Raw genomic sequence first — 15,098 nt, 5'->3', positions numbered from 1 at the left:
TCTTCTCTGTACTCTTTCTAGAGTCTCAGCATCTTTTTTACATCGTGGTGACCAAAACTGGATGCAGTATTCCAAGTGTGGCCTTACTAAGGCATTGTAAAGTGGTATTAATACTTCACGTGATCTTGATTCTATCCCTCTGTTAATGCAGCCTAGCACTGTGTTGGCTTTTTTGGCAGCTGCAGCACACGGCTGGCTCCTATTTAAGTGATTGTCCACTAGGACTCCGAGATCCCTCTCACAGTTACTACTATTGAGCAAGGTACCCCCTATACTATACCTGTACATTGGGTTTTTCTTGCCTAAATGTAGAACCTTACTTTTTTCACCATTGAATTTCATTTTGTTAGATAGCGCCCAGTGTTCAAGTCTGTCCAGGTCCTCCTGTAAGACCCATCGTTGCTGGCTGGAGGATTCGGGAGGTTGAACTTCACACATCTTTAAGCACGTTGGCTGGGGAATTCTGGGAGTTGAAATCCACATAACGTAAAGCAGGGATGTCAAACTGCCAGATGCGTCACGCGGAAGCCGTGCCCACCCCAGCTCTGGCAAGGTGAAAAAAGAAGCGATACGTCGTGATATATCACGTGACGTGGCGAGTTTGACACCCCTGACTTAAAGCATGCTGGCTGGGGGAATTCTGGGAGTTGAAGTCCACCCATTTTGGAGTTTGCTGGCTGGGGGAATTCTGGGAGTGAAACTCCACAAGCCTTGGAATACTGTATCCAGTTTTGGTCACCACGATGTAAAAAAGATGTCGAGACACTAGAAAGAGTGCAGAGAAGAGCAACAAAGATGATCGGGGGACTGGAGGCTAAAACATATAAGGAACGGTTGCTGGAATTGGGTATGTCTAGTTTAACGAAGAGAAGGACCAGGGGTGAAATGATAGCCATGTTCCAATATCTCAGGGGCTGCCCCAAAGAAGAGGCAGTCAAGCTATTCTCCAAAGCGCCTGAAGGCAGGACAAGAAGCAACAGATGGAAACTAACCAAGGAGAGAAGCAACCTAGAACTTAGGAGAAATTTCCTGACCGTGAGAACAATTAACCAGTGGAACAACCTGCCTCCAGAAGCTGTGAATACTCCAACACTGGAAGTTTTTAAGAAAAGATTGGACAACCATTTGTCTGAATTGGTATAGGGCTTCCTGCCTGACCAGGGGGGTGGACTGGAAGACCTCCACGGTCCCTTCCAACTCTGTTATTCTATTCTATTCTATTCTATTCTATTCTATTCTATTCTATTCTATTCTATTCTATTCTATTGTTTAGCATTTCCGTAGCGTTGCCAAATGCACAATGCCTAAACTTTGCCATTTCTCTTTCTCGCTCCCTGCAGATGGCCCGGCCGATCCAGGTGAAGCCTGCGGACAGCGAGAGCCGTGGAGGTAGTTGTCATCTCGCCTTATTTCTGACGGATCAGCCTATTGGAAAAATCTTCTTTCAGGTCGTTGAAGCTCTGATTGACAAAGTTCAGGACCTCCTGGGGCATGGAGAAGACTGAAATATAGTAATAAAGCAGGGGTCTACAAACTTGGCCACTTTAAGACTTGTGGACTTCAACTCAAGTCCTGGCTGGCTGAGGAATTCTGGGAGTTGAAGTCCACAAGTCTTAAAGTGGCCAAGTTTGAAGACCCTTGTAATAAAGTGAAAGAATTTGGGTTGGACCAAGAGAGAATGAATGGAAGTGGGCAGGTTAAATCCAGAGAGATTTGAATTGAACTTTAGTAATTGCTGGGAGGGGCAGAGAGAAAGAGGCACGTGTCAGGCTAAGTCAGAATTCCACGATAGTGAGAAGGGCATCCTATCAATAAATAAAATAAAATACAGGTAGTTCTCGAGTTACGACCACAATTAAGCCCAAAGTTTCTGTTCCTAAGCGCGACGTTTATTACGTGAGTTTTGCCCCCATTTTACGACCTTTCTTTCTTGTGGAATCACCACAGTTAAGTTAGCAACACGGTTGTTAAGTGAATCTGGTTTCCCCCATTGACTTTGCTTGTCAGAAGGTCGCAAAAGGGGGTCATGTGACCCCCGGGGACACTGCGACCGTCATTAAATATGAGTCAGGTGCCAAGCGTCTGAATTTTGATCCTGTGTCCCTGCAGATGCTGCAATGGTCATACGGGTGAAAAATGGTTATAGGTCACTTTTTTCAGTGCCATTGTAACTTTGAACGGTCACTAAATGAATTCCTGTAAGTACAGGATTTCCAGAATAAAATAATAAAATAAAATAATAAAATAAAATAATAAAATATAATAAAATAAATAAAATAAAATAAAATAAAATAAAATAAAATAAAATAAAATAAAATAATAATAAAATAAAATAAAATAAAATAAAATAAAATAATAAAATAAAATAAAATAAAATAAAATAAAATAAAATAAAATAAAAATTAGATGCATATTTGTCCCAGAGGGTATCATATGAACCCAAGAGTTATGATGTATAAACCAAGTTTTGTAATGAATCTGGTCAGTTGGAAGCCACCTAATATGGTTTATTCAATAAACCATGGCTAAATTTTGGTTTGGCAGATTATGCAATGCTAAGCCTCTAGGCATGAAAGCTTTAGGCATGAAAGTTGGCCGGGTGACTGGCCAATCACCCGGAGATTGTGAGTTCTAGTTCTGCCTTAGGCATGAAAGCCAATTGCATGACTTTGGGCCAATCACCAGGAGATGGTGAGTTCAAATCCCGTCTTAGGCATGAGAGCTGGCTGGGTGACTGGCCAATCACCAGGAGATTGTGAGTTCTAATCCCGCTTTAGGCATGAAAGCCAGCTGGGTGACTTTGGGCCAATCACTCAGAGACTGTGAGTTCTAGTCCCACCTTAGGCATGAAAGCCAGCTAGGTGACTTTGGGCCAATCACCAGGAGATGGTGAGTTCTAGTCCCACCTTAGGCATGAAAGCCGGCTGGGTGACTTTGGGCCAGTCCCTCTTTCTCAGCCCAACCTACCTCACAGGATTGTCGTTGTGGGGAAAACAGGAGGAGGAAAATTTGCCAGATATGTTCGCTGCCTTTAGTGATTTGTAAAAACAATAATGGCAGATACAAACAAAGAAATAACTATTCCAGATGGACACTGTCCCAGGGGCTGTTCAAAGAAGAAAATGTCAGTTTGAGATTTTAAATCCTGGTGCTGCTTCAGTCCTACCCAATTTTGCCAAGAAGGGTCCAGATTGTGTTCTTCCTTCCTTCCTTCCTCCTTGCCTGCCTGCCTCCCACTCCCCTCCATCAGATCTGCCTTGCCTGTCCCTGGCATACGGACAACACACCCGTGTTCAAATACAACCATCTTTTCTGAAGCTTATATACACGTTTTTCTTGCTCTCTTGGGATTCCTGTTACTGGCTGCCTTAACTTGCTGTTGGCCGCCCACAGCTTACCCCTTTCTCTTTAATAATAATAATAATAATAATAATAATAATAATAATAATAATAATAATAATAATAATAATAATAATAATAATAATAATAATAATAATAATAATAATAATAAAGTTGGAAGGGACCTTGGAGGTCATCTAGTCCAATCCCCTGCTCAGGCAGGAAACCCTATACCATTTCGGACAAAAGGCTGTCCAGTCTCTTCTTAAAAACTTCCAGTGTTGGAGCATTCACCGCTTCTGGAGGCAGGTAGTTCCACTGGTTAATTGTTCTAACTGTCAGGAAGTTTCTCTTTAGTTCTAGGTTGCTTCTCTCCTTGATCAGTTTCCATCCGTTGCTTCTTGTCCTGCCTTCAGGCGCTTTGGAAAATAGCTTGACTCCCTCTTCTTTGGGGCAGCCCCTGAGATACTGGAAGACTGCTATCATGTCCCCCCTCGTCCTTCTCTTCGTTAAACTAGACATACCCAATTCCAGCAACCGTTCCTCATATGTTTTAGCCTCCAGTCCCCTAATCCTCTTTGTTGCTCTTCTCTGTACTCTTTCTAGAGTCTCAGCATCTTTTTTACATCGTGGTGACCAAAACTGGATGCAGTATTCCAAGTGTGGCCTTAACAAGGCCTTGTAAAGTGGTATTAACACTTCACGTGATCTTGATTCTATCCCTCTGTTAATGCAGGTCAGCACTGAGTTGGCTTTTTTGGCAGCTGCAGCACACGGCTGGCTCTTATTTAAGTGATTGTCCACTAGGACTCCTACATAGAAACAGTGACAATTCCTTTCTGAATATTAAAGGCCTCAATGTTGTTGAGAGTGGTGGGTAGGAAGGCACTGAGATGGGATATTTGGTTTTTTTTTAAATTCTGTGCTGGGTACCTCCCCCAAAATGGCTGCCAAGAGATGGCATGGCCACGCTGTCAGCCCTCCCAACTTGGTCCGTTAGAAAAGAAAAGATTCTCAAATCCATTGTTAACAAAGGTACACTTTACTAAAGCCAAGTGGTTACAAGAAGAAGCAAAGCCGGAACATCCAGAACATTTGGTTAGCTTTTCCCTTCTCTCCATCTTTCCCTCGGTTATCTTATAGCAGGGGTCTTCAAACATGGCCCTTTGATGACTTGTGGACTTCAACTCCCAGAATTCCTCAGCCAGGCACGCTGGCTGAGGAATTCTGGGAGTTGAAGTCCACAAGCAGGGGTCTTCAAACTTGGCCCTTTTATGACGTGGACTTCAACTCCCAGAATTCCTCAGCCAGCGTGCCTGACTGAGGAATTCTGGGAGTTGAAGTCCACAAGTCATAAAAGGGCCAAGTTTGAAGGCCCCTGTCTTATAGTGTCCAATTACATTCAAATAAATTGTTTTGGTACAGTCCTTGGCTTGGCAGGCTGGATGGTCTCACATTCCATTCCATGACCTTGGAACAGCCGGCGGCTCTCACGAGACAACACGGAGAGTAGTTTCAATTCCCCACATCCCAACCTCCCCTTTACCTCCCCGCAGCTCCCCCCTCCCCCCAACTGCTTTTGCAGACTGGCATCTGACTGGTGTAGTAGCAGGAGGACAGTCCTGACATTTTAACTCCACCATCACTGGGTTAATTGCTCTGCTGATGGGGAAAGTCCTGATGTATTTAGATGTACATCCCATTTGTGTAGAGGAATGTGGCCTGGATTCCCAGGAGGGAGGGGCTGCATTCCAGAGAAGCGAGAGAGAGAGAAGTTTAGAGAGTTTGTGTGGGGGAAAGAGGGTGAAGACAGCTCCTCGCTAAGAGTTCCCAGGGAGTCCATGACTCACCTGCCCATTACGGTCGCAAGTCATGACAGTTGTTAACTGAAGCAACTATGTCAGTTATGGCGAACCTTTTAGAGACCGAGTGCCCAAACTGCAATCCAAAACCTACTTATTTATTGCCGGGTGCTGGGTGGGCGTGGCTGACTGGTTGGGCATGGCTGCGGTGGCCACGACCGACTGGGTGGGCGTGGCCGGGGTGGAAGTGGCCACCTCAATGAACGTGGGGAGGGACACCTGTGGGGGCTGGGCAAGGTTGGGGGAGATCCAGGGGGACTCTGGTGGCTGGGGTGGTGGGCCGGAGGCTGGTCCTGCGGGGTGAGGTGAGGCGAGGCAGGGAGGGGGTGCCAATTGCTGCGGGGCAAGTCAAGGCAAGGGCCGGGACAGCTGCTGCTCAACATCATCAGCCCCTGCACACAGAGGCCAGAGAGCACATGGGGGCAGACGGTGTCCGTCAGCAGCCACAGCCTGCTGGCTGTCCTGCATCATGGTGAACCGACACCCCCCCAAACAGCCCAGCCCGACCAAGATGGAGGGAAGGCAAGGCAGAGAACCAATTGTTAAATGATTTGAATCCCACCACTGGTCACTTCCAAAGGCCGTTCACTCATTCTCCCGCCAAAATCTGCTCCTTTTGTAGGTTCCCTCACCACGCCCAGCTCTCGCATACTTGGAGAGGGCGAGGGGAGCAGCCCGGCCCTGCGTCCCTCTGTCTGTGGCAATGGCGCGCATGCTGACAGAGCCAGCTCTGCGTGCCGCCTGTGGCACGCGTGCCATAGGTTCACCACCACAGAACTATGTTATTGCTGCGCTTAACGACCTCATCCCCATGCTCCCTGATGTGATCATTAAATATAGGTAGTCTTTGACTTGGCAAATTCTGGGAGTTGAAGTCCACCAGTCATGAAAGGACCATGTTTGAATGCCCCTGCTTGTGGACTTCAACTCCCAGAATTCCTCAGCCAGGCACGCTGGCTGAGGAATTCTGGGAGTCGAAGTCCACAAGTCATGAAAGGGCCAAGTTGGAAGGCCCCTGCTATAAGATAACCGGCGGAAAGGTGGAGAGAAGGGAAAAGCTAACCAAATGCTTTGGATGTGAAACTTCAGATCCGGCTTTGCTTCTTCTGTAACCACTTGGCTTTAGCAAAGTGTACTTTTGTTAACAATGGATTTGAGAAACTTTTCTTTTCTAACTGACCAAGTTGGGAGGGTTGACAGCGTGGCCATGCCATCTCTTGGCAGCCATTTGGGGGGATGCACCCAATTTAACTTGGCAATTTCTGTTGCCAAGTGAGACAGTTGTTAAGGGAGTATTGTCCCACTGTACAACCCGGATTTAAAAAAAACCCCACAGTAAATCAGTTTTAGACTCAATTATTTTCACTGATTTATTGACGATGTGAAGCTACAGGCAGTCCTTGACATATGACCCACAATCGGAACCGGAACCTCAATGCAGTCATAAAGCAAGACGTCGCCGATCAAATGGACAGGCAGTCCTCCCCTTACGACAATCGAGCCCAAAATTTCCATTGCTAAGTGAGACGTTGAAGTGAGTTTTGTGACATTTCTTGCCACATTTGTTAAGGGAATCACTGCAAGTTGTTCAATTAGTAAACACGGTTGTTAAGTGAATCTCATTTCCCCCTTGATTTTGCTTGCAAAAAGGGATCACGTGACCCCTCCTGGACGCTGCAACCATCACAAATACGAACCAGTTGCCAAGCGTCTGAATTTTCATCACGTGACCACGCATATGTTACAACGGTCGTTAAGTGTGAATCATTTTTTTCAGTGCTGTTGTAACTTTGAACGGTCACTAAATCAATGATTGTAAGTCGAGGATTACCTGGAGCTTTCGGGGAGGTCTGTCTTAACTTCCAACAGTCACTAAGCGACAAGTCATAAGTTGAGGACTCACTGTGTAGATTTAATGGTGCCAGTAGTTCGCTTTAGCTGAGAAAGATTTCTGTTTACCGATGAAGAACAGGAGAAGAAAGTGTTTAGAAGAAACTTGATGTGTCTTTCTTAGTTTTTGCAGCCTGACAATTTGCTAGAGCAGGGATCCCCAACCCCTGGCTGTGGACCAGTACCGGGCCGCAGCATGCCAGTGTGGGAAATCAGCGCCCCCAGAGAAGGAAATATTAAAAGGACAGAAAAATATATTTCCTCAAAGGATCTTAAAGGGGCAGAAAAGCATGCCCAGTTTTCTTAATAGCCCCAAGTATTCCTCCCCCAAGCAGAAACCAGCTCTGTAGAAATGCAGATGTAAACCATCTAGGAAGGTTGGAGGCCCCAGCTAGAAGATTAAGAAGATAAAGACACCTAATCTACTCTAAGACAGGACATAATAGGATTAAACCACAGATACCAAAGGGCACACTCAGACTCGGGTCAAAGTTCATGCCTCAAATAGGAACAGGAAACAACTCCAAACAAAAGGCTCCAGAAGGTATAAAAACCCACTCCCTACATGTGCTCCCTATGGTCAAGATTCAAATGCTTGGCAACTGGTTCACATTTATGATGGTTGCAGTGTCCCGAGGTCATGTGATCCCCTTTTGTGAGGACTACCGTATTTCCCCGAAAGTAAGGCCTACACCAACAATAAGCCCTAGCTTGATTTTGGGAGGTGGGCCTAATATAAGCCCTATCCCCAAAATAAGCCCTAGTTTTGGGGCGAGGCGCACACCTAAAAATCAAGCTAGGGCGGGGGTGGGGTGTGGAGCCAGGCCTCTCCGTGCTGGCCCAGTTCTTCTTCTGAGGCCTCTTCTGCAGCCAGGCCTGCATTTCTCAGTCACGGGGCTTTCCGGAAGGCCTCTGCACGGGGCTTTCCGGAAGGCCTCTGCAGCCAAGAACCGAATTATGGATTCAATCCATAGCTCGGTTCTGCAAGGCCTGAGCACCAAGCTAGGGATTGAATCCATAGCTCGGTACTCGGCTGCTTAGGCCTTCTGGAAAGGCCCGACTGCAAAATGCAGGCCAGAATGCAGCTGCAGAACTTCGGCCCCAGAAGAAGTGGACCGGCTGGGTGAAGCTGTGGGTGCCGGCGGTGAGGTAAGGCCTACCCCGAAAATAAGACTTAGTGCCTCTTTTGGAGGCAAAAAATAAAATAAAATAAGACCCGGTCTTATTTTCAGGGGAACACAGTATTATTATAAGATTGGCAGCACCAGGCCAGTCATCAGACAGCACCATGGACAGCTCCACATGAAGTTCAGGCTGGGGAATCCGACAAGCCAGATCCCATCTGGGTTTCAATAGTGGAGAATATTTGTAGCTCTGTGGAATCGAACTGCGGGATCCTCGGTGCCCTCTCTGAGCTCGGTTGTTTTCTTGCAGACATTTCATGACCCAACTAGGTAATATTATCAGTGCTCAGCACTCTAGTTGGGTCATAAAATGTCCGCAAGAAAACAACCAAGTTTAGAGCGCATGAAGAACCGCACTTTCTTGGTTTTCCAAGCAACGAGCCATTCTGAACAGAGATCTTAATAGATTCAGCTTTGGGCCCTTCGCTGGCCATCTCCTATCTCAGTGGTGGCGAACCTATGGCACTGGTGCCAGAGGCGGCACTCAGAGCCCTCTCTGTGGGCACGTGCGCCGTCGCCCCAGTCCTAGGCCTTCAGCTGGGTTTTATAAAACCTTTTCGCTTTAGGCCTCCGCTGCCGTGTGCAAAAAAAAAAAAGGTTCAATCAATCAGACAATTTCAACTTCTCGTGGGGAAAAAAAAAGATCTTGCAAAGTTGGAATTGATTGATTGAACTTTTTAGTCCCACCCAGTCTGCCGTTACCACCAAAGCCACACCCACCCAATGAGCCATACCCCCCAATTGGCCACACCCATCCAATGGACCACACCCACCTGGCACCCGACGATGCATAAGTGGGTTTTGGGTTGCAGTTTGGGCACTCGGTCTCTAAAAGGTTCGCCATCACTGTCCTAACTGATACTAATCCTAAGAAAATTCAAATAAAGAAGAGCAGACTTGGGAAGGAAATTCATTCCCAATGATCAGGGTGATTATCCCAAAGTCACCCAGCTAGCTTTCACACCTAAAGCAAGACTAGAATTCACCTTCTCCTAGTGATTGTCCCAAAGTCATCCAGCCAACTTTCATGCCTAAGGCAGGACTAGAACTCACCATCTCCTGGTGATTGGCCCAAAGTCACACAGACAGCTTTAACGCCTAAGGTGAGACTAGAACTCACTTAAGGTGGGACTTGAACTCACCAACTCTTCCTTTTCTTCTGCCTTCCTTCCTTCCTCTTTCCTTTTCTCCTTCCTCCTTTCCTCCCTCCTTTCCTTCCTTCCTCCTTCCCTCCCTCATTCTTTCTTTTTCTTCCTTTTTTCTTCATCTTCCTTCTTTCCTCCCTCCCTCCTTTTCTCCCTCCCTCCCTCCCTCCTTCCTTCCTTCCTTCCTTCCTCCCTTTCTTTCTTTCTTTCTTTCTCTTTCTTTCTTTTCTTTTTTCTTTTTCTGTTTTCTTTTTCTTCCATCCTTCCTTTTTCATCTTTTCTTTCCTCCTTCCTTTCTTCTTTCCTTCCTTCCCTTTTTTTCCTTTGCTCCTTTCTTTCCTTTTTTTTATTTGTAATCTTCTTCCCCGAGAAAGGACTTTCAGACGATTGTTTTCTCCAACGCATAACGCTATCCATAAATTGCTTCTGAGACATGTCAGGTTGCATTATTTCTCCTTCTGAAGAAATCCTTCCGATCCTGTCATTTACAATAAGGAGGCTTCCCATGAAGCCATTTAGAAGCTCCAAGATGGATCTGGGCAATCTTGGCAGGCCTCACCCCCCTCCAGGGCCCTGCGAGGTCTCCTTTTGGGTATGTGACATTTCACACTTAATCCTTCCGCATTCAGATGACCCCTCCGTTTGCAAAATGCTTGACCTCCCTTGTGAGCGGTCACGTGCCTTGAACAATTGGCTTCAATCTTGCCGTAACAGCTGGAGCTTTTGGGGGAAGTCAAAAGCAGAAATCCAAAGGGGCTAGAACAACAAAAATCTCTTTATTAATATAGCCCCGAGAAGATTTAGCAGGCAGTTGTACTTGGATCGGAGGATCGGCTTTTACAAAGCGATTGGTAAACCATCAGAGGGAAAAAATGTCTGCCATAAATTAAGCAAAAAGGTCAAACGTCCTTTTTCCAAATCTCCTTATACAGGTAGTCCTCAATTTATGACCACAATTGAGCCCACTATTTCCGTTGGCAAGTGAGACAGATGATCCAGCCATGCATAATGAGCTATTAAATAAAAGCCATTAGGACCCACACAACTGCCCCATTTTATGACCTTTTTTTGCCAGTTGCTAAGTGAATCACTCTGCAACTTTAGGAACGCGGTTGTTAAGTCAATCTGGCTTCCCCATTAACTTTGCTTGTCAGAAGGTCACATGACCCGGGGACGCTGCCACCGTCGTACGTACGAGTCAGTTGCCAAGCGTTCTGAATTTTGATCACGTGACCACGGGGATGCTGCGAGGGTCTTAAGTGTGAAAAACGGTCCTAGGTCACTTTTTTCAGTGCCGTTGTAACTTCGAACGGTCGCTAAATGAACTGTTGTAACTCGAGGACTACCTGTAATTTTTAAGAATCAAAATATATGTTATGGAGGGAGTTTCAGACACGAATGTTCGTAAAGGAAGATGAAAAAACACAGTCAATGATCACAACCAGTTGTCAAAGCCCTGACCCCCTTGTTACGTGGATTGTCACACCTCTGTGGACCCTGCTAGTTTCCACTTTAGTTCCTCAGACGGCAGAAAACGTTATTTATTCCCTGCTACAAAGATAGATCACTGCCTTGCAACAGGCTTTTATTTTATTTTATTTGTTTCCTGTTTTTATTATTATAATTCAAGTCGGCTAACCTTTCTGATGCTTCTTCCTTCTCTTGTTTTTCCCATAACAAAAACCCTGTGAGATAGGTTGGGTTGCGAGAGAGAGGAACTAGCTCAAAGTCTCCCAGCCGTCTTTTATGCCCAACGCAGAATTAGAACTCACCATCTCCTGATCCTTGGCCCAAAGTCAGCCAGCTGGCTTTCATAGCTAAAAAGGCAAGACTAGAATTCATCTTCACATTTTGATTGGCTCAAAGTCAGCCAGCTGACTTTTGAGTCTAAGGTGGGACTAGAATTCACAGTCGCCTAGTGATTGGCAAAAAGTCAGCCAGCTGGCCTTCACGCCTAAGGCGGAACTAGAACTCACAGTCTCTTGGTGAATGGTTCAAATTCATCCAGCTGGCTTTTGTACCTAAGGTGGGACTAGAACTCACGGTCTCCTAGTGATTGGCCCAAAGTCAGCCAGCTGGCTTTCGTGCCTAAGGCAGGACTAGAACTCGCCATCTCCTGGTAACAGGCCCAAAGTCACTCAGCAGCCTTCATGGCTAAGGCAGGACTAGAACTCACTGTCTCCTTGTGACTGGCCCAAAATCACCCAGCTGGCTTTAGCGCCCCCAGGCAGGTCTACAACTCACCGTGTTCTGGTTTCTAGCACGGTCCCTTCACCATTACACCAACCTGTCTTTCTTAAACTAATTTTAAGGATTGAATTTTTCCCCTTTGTGCCCTTTCTCAGCCTTCAGGAGCCTACCAAAAGTAATAATAATAATAATAATAATAATAATAATAATAATAATAATAATAATAATAATAATAATAATAATAATAATAATAATAATAATAATAATAATAATAATAATAATAATAATAATAGAGTTGGAAGGGACCTTGGAGGTCTTCTAGTCCAACCCCCTGCTCAGGCAGGAAACCCTATGCCATTTCAGACAAATGGCTGTCCAGTCTCTTCTGTTGAAAGAAAAGTCTTCATCCTGGTTCATCCAAGCCGGGGATAAATAAACAACATGGCGACTGCTTTGGGAAGAAGGTTGCAATTTATTGAAGAGCCAGAAAGATGGTTCTTGCAGGAAAGACCAGAGAAGAGAAAGGCTGAGCACATGGGTACTAAGTTTTTATACCCTCTCTAGCCTTTTGTTTGAAATAGTTTCCTGTTCCTGTGGCATGAACTTTGAACTGAGTCTGAGTGTGCTTTTCTGGGCCTTGGTATCTGTGGTTTAATCCTATTATGTCCCAAAAGTCATATCCTGCTTCCCTGGAGCTGGGCTAATGACTCTTAGAGTTTGGGTGGGGTATGCAGATTTTAGGTCTCTTTGTCTCCTTGAGTTTCTGGCTCCAACTTTCTGATGGTTACATCTGCATTTGTATAGGGCTGGCTCCTGCTTGGGACAGAGAGATTTGGGGCTATTAAGAAAAACTGGGCATGCTTTTCTGTCTCTTCAAGATTCTTGAAGGAAATATATTTTTCTGCCTTTTTAATATTTCCTTCTCTGGGGAGCTGACTTCCCTCACTTCTTAAAAACTTCCAGTGTTGGAGCATTCACCGCTTCTGGAAACAGGTTGTTCCACTGATTAGTTGTTTTGTCAGGAAGTTTCTCCTTAGTTCTAGGTTGCTTCTCTCCTTGATTAGTTTCCACCCGTTGCTTCTTGTCCTGCCTCCAGGCGCTTTGGAAAATAGCTTGACTCCCTCTTCTTTGGGGCAGCCCCTGAGATACTGGAACACTGCTATATGTCCCCCCTCGTCCTTCTCTCCATTAAACTATTCTATTCTATTCTATTCTATTCTATTCTATTCTATNATAATAATAATAATAATAATAATAATAATAATAATAATAATAATAATAATAATAATAATAATAATAATAATAATAATAATAATAATAATAATAATAATAATAATAAAGTTGGAAGGGACCTTGGAGGTCATCTAGTCCAACCCCCTGCTCAGGCAGGAAACCCTATACCATTTCGGACAAATGGCTGTCCAGTCTTTAGCCAGCCTTACAAATTTCTTAAGCAAGTAGAAATGGAAGAACTTCAAACAAGAAAGGAACCCCTGAGAGCATCAAGACCAACCCCCTTGCTCTGCTTAGAAGTTAGGAACGCCGATAGTTGTCCAGCCACAGTTTGAATGCAACCAGTGGTCAGCAGCTCTCTGGGGCTTTGTTTGCACTGTTCAACAGCTCTTTGTGGGAGTTTTTTTTTTTCTAACATCCCTCCTGGAATTGTAAATAATAATAATAATAATGATAAAGTTGGAAGGGACCTTGGAAGTCCTCTAGTCCAACCCCCTGCTCAGGCAGGAAACCCTATACCATTTCGGACAAATGCCTGTCCGGTCTCTTCTTAAAAACTTCCAGTGTTGGAGCATTCACCGCTTCTGGAGGCAGGTGGTTCCACTGGTTAATTGTTCTCACTGTCAGGAAGTTTCTCCTCAGTTCTAGGTTGCTTCTCTCCTTGATTAGTTTCCATCTGTTGCTTCTTGTCCTGCCTTCGGGTGCTTTGGAGAATAGCTTGACTGCCTCTTCTTTGGGGCAGCCCTTGAGATACTGGAACACTGCTATCATGTCCCCCCTCGTCCTTCTCTTCATAAAACTAGACATACCCAATTCCAGCAGCCGTTCCTTATATGTTTTAGCCTCCAGTCCCTAATCATCTTTGTTGCTCTTCTCTGCACTCTTTCTAGAGTCTCAACATCTTTTTTTTTATGGTTGATGGTGCTGTGTCCTTCTTTTCTTCTAGGAGACAGGAAACTCTTTGTAGGCATGTTGAATAAACAGCAGTCCGAAGAAGACATTCTGTGTCTCTTTGAACCTTTCGGGGTCATTGACGAATGCACAGTGCTTAGAGGTCCGGATGGAAACAGCAAAGGTGAGTTCAACGTCTTCGATCCAACTGCGGTTCTCCAGGTGATTTTTTTTAAAAAATCCCTCCCCTTTTCTTTGGGTTTTACCTGAAGCACTCGGGTGTGCTACCGTCTGCTTTGTGATTGTGTCCAGGGTGCAGTGAGCTTCTGGAAAAAGAAAAGATGGTTTTTTGTCACGGCGGAGGAAAGATGTAATTCACGGTAGCCATCACTATGTGATTAAAAAAAATCCCACATCGTTTTATGCGTGCCTAACTACACAGAAAAGGGATGCAGCTTTGATTGCATCATTTCCCTTTCCATTCTGACTTTTTTGACCTCTGTTCCGTCCCATGGCCCATCATGGCCTCTCTTTGCTCTAACAGTGTACTAAAATGCCCAGGGAACCATTCTTGCCAAGTCAAAACACGCACAGAGTTGTGGGATTCTCATCTCCCTCTTCATTTAACAGAAAAACAGAGTTGGGAGGGACCTTGGAGGTCTTCTAGTTTAACCCCCTGCTCAGGCAGGAAACCCTATACCATTTCAGACATGGCTGTCCAGTCTCTTCTTTAAAATTTCCAGTGTTGGAGCATTTACAATTTCTGGAGGGAAATTAGAATAGAATAGAGCTGGAAGGGACCCTGGAGGTCTTCTAGTCCAGCCCCCTGCTCAAGCAGGAGAACCTACACCATCTCAGACAGGTGATTGTCTAGTCTCTTCTTAAAAACCTCCAGCAATGGAGCGCCCACGACTTCTGGTGGCAAGCTGTTCCACTGGTTGATTGTCCTCACTGTCGGGAAGTTTCTCCTTAATACCAGGTTGCTTCTCTCTTTGATCAGTTTCCAACCATGGTTGCTCATCCTTCCCTCTGGTGCTCTGGTGAACAGATTATCTGTTCTCACTCTCGGAAAATTTCACCTTAGTTCTTGTTAAAAATTCTGTTTATATATATATATAGCACCACAGATCGAACAAAGTGTACAATCACCATGTACTTTCCTGCCTAACTGTTTTAACTGTATCAGGAAACAGGAAACTCTACTTAGGACAAAAGAACATCATAGAGTATATACTAAAGATCCAAATTTGTAAACACTGCCATCTACTGGCTCAACGCTATTGTAGTTGTTGCACAAATATACATTCCAACAGTGAATTCCAACCGTTCTAGGCATCTCCTCTGTCTTAATCCTTGTTTAATCC

At 45.0% G+C, this 15,098-nt stretch overlaps 1 protein-coding gene across 1 annotated transcript in view; it reads left to right on the top strand.

Annotated features, from left to right (window-relative positions):
• CELF5 (CUGBP Elav-like family member 5) overlaps positions 1–15,098 on the top strand; it is an 89,862-nt gene that overhangs the window by 59,136 nt on the left and 15,628 nt on the right. Inside the window, exons 3-4 of the mRNA XM_015828019.1 lie at positions 1,341–1,392; positions 13,790–13,918. Of these exons, the coding sequence (XP_015683505.1) occupies positions 1,341–1,392; positions 13,790–13,918 (181 nt within the window). The remainder of the gene's footprint in view (positions 1–1,340; positions 1,393–13,789; positions 13,919–15,098) is intronic.

This window comes from Protobothrops mucrosquamatus, unplaced genomic scaffold, assembly GCF_001527695.2.
Source record: "Protobothrops mucrosquamatus isolate PMUCROS unplaced genomic scaffold, P.Mucros_1.0 scaffold4159, whole genome shotgun sequence".
Classification (NCBI taxonomy): Eukaryota; Metazoa; Chordata; class Lepidosauria; order Squamata; family Viperidae; genus Protobothrops; species Protobothrops mucrosquamatus.
Note: the sequence above shows the minus strand (reverse complement) of the source record. Positions and strands in the feature narration are given on the sequence as shown.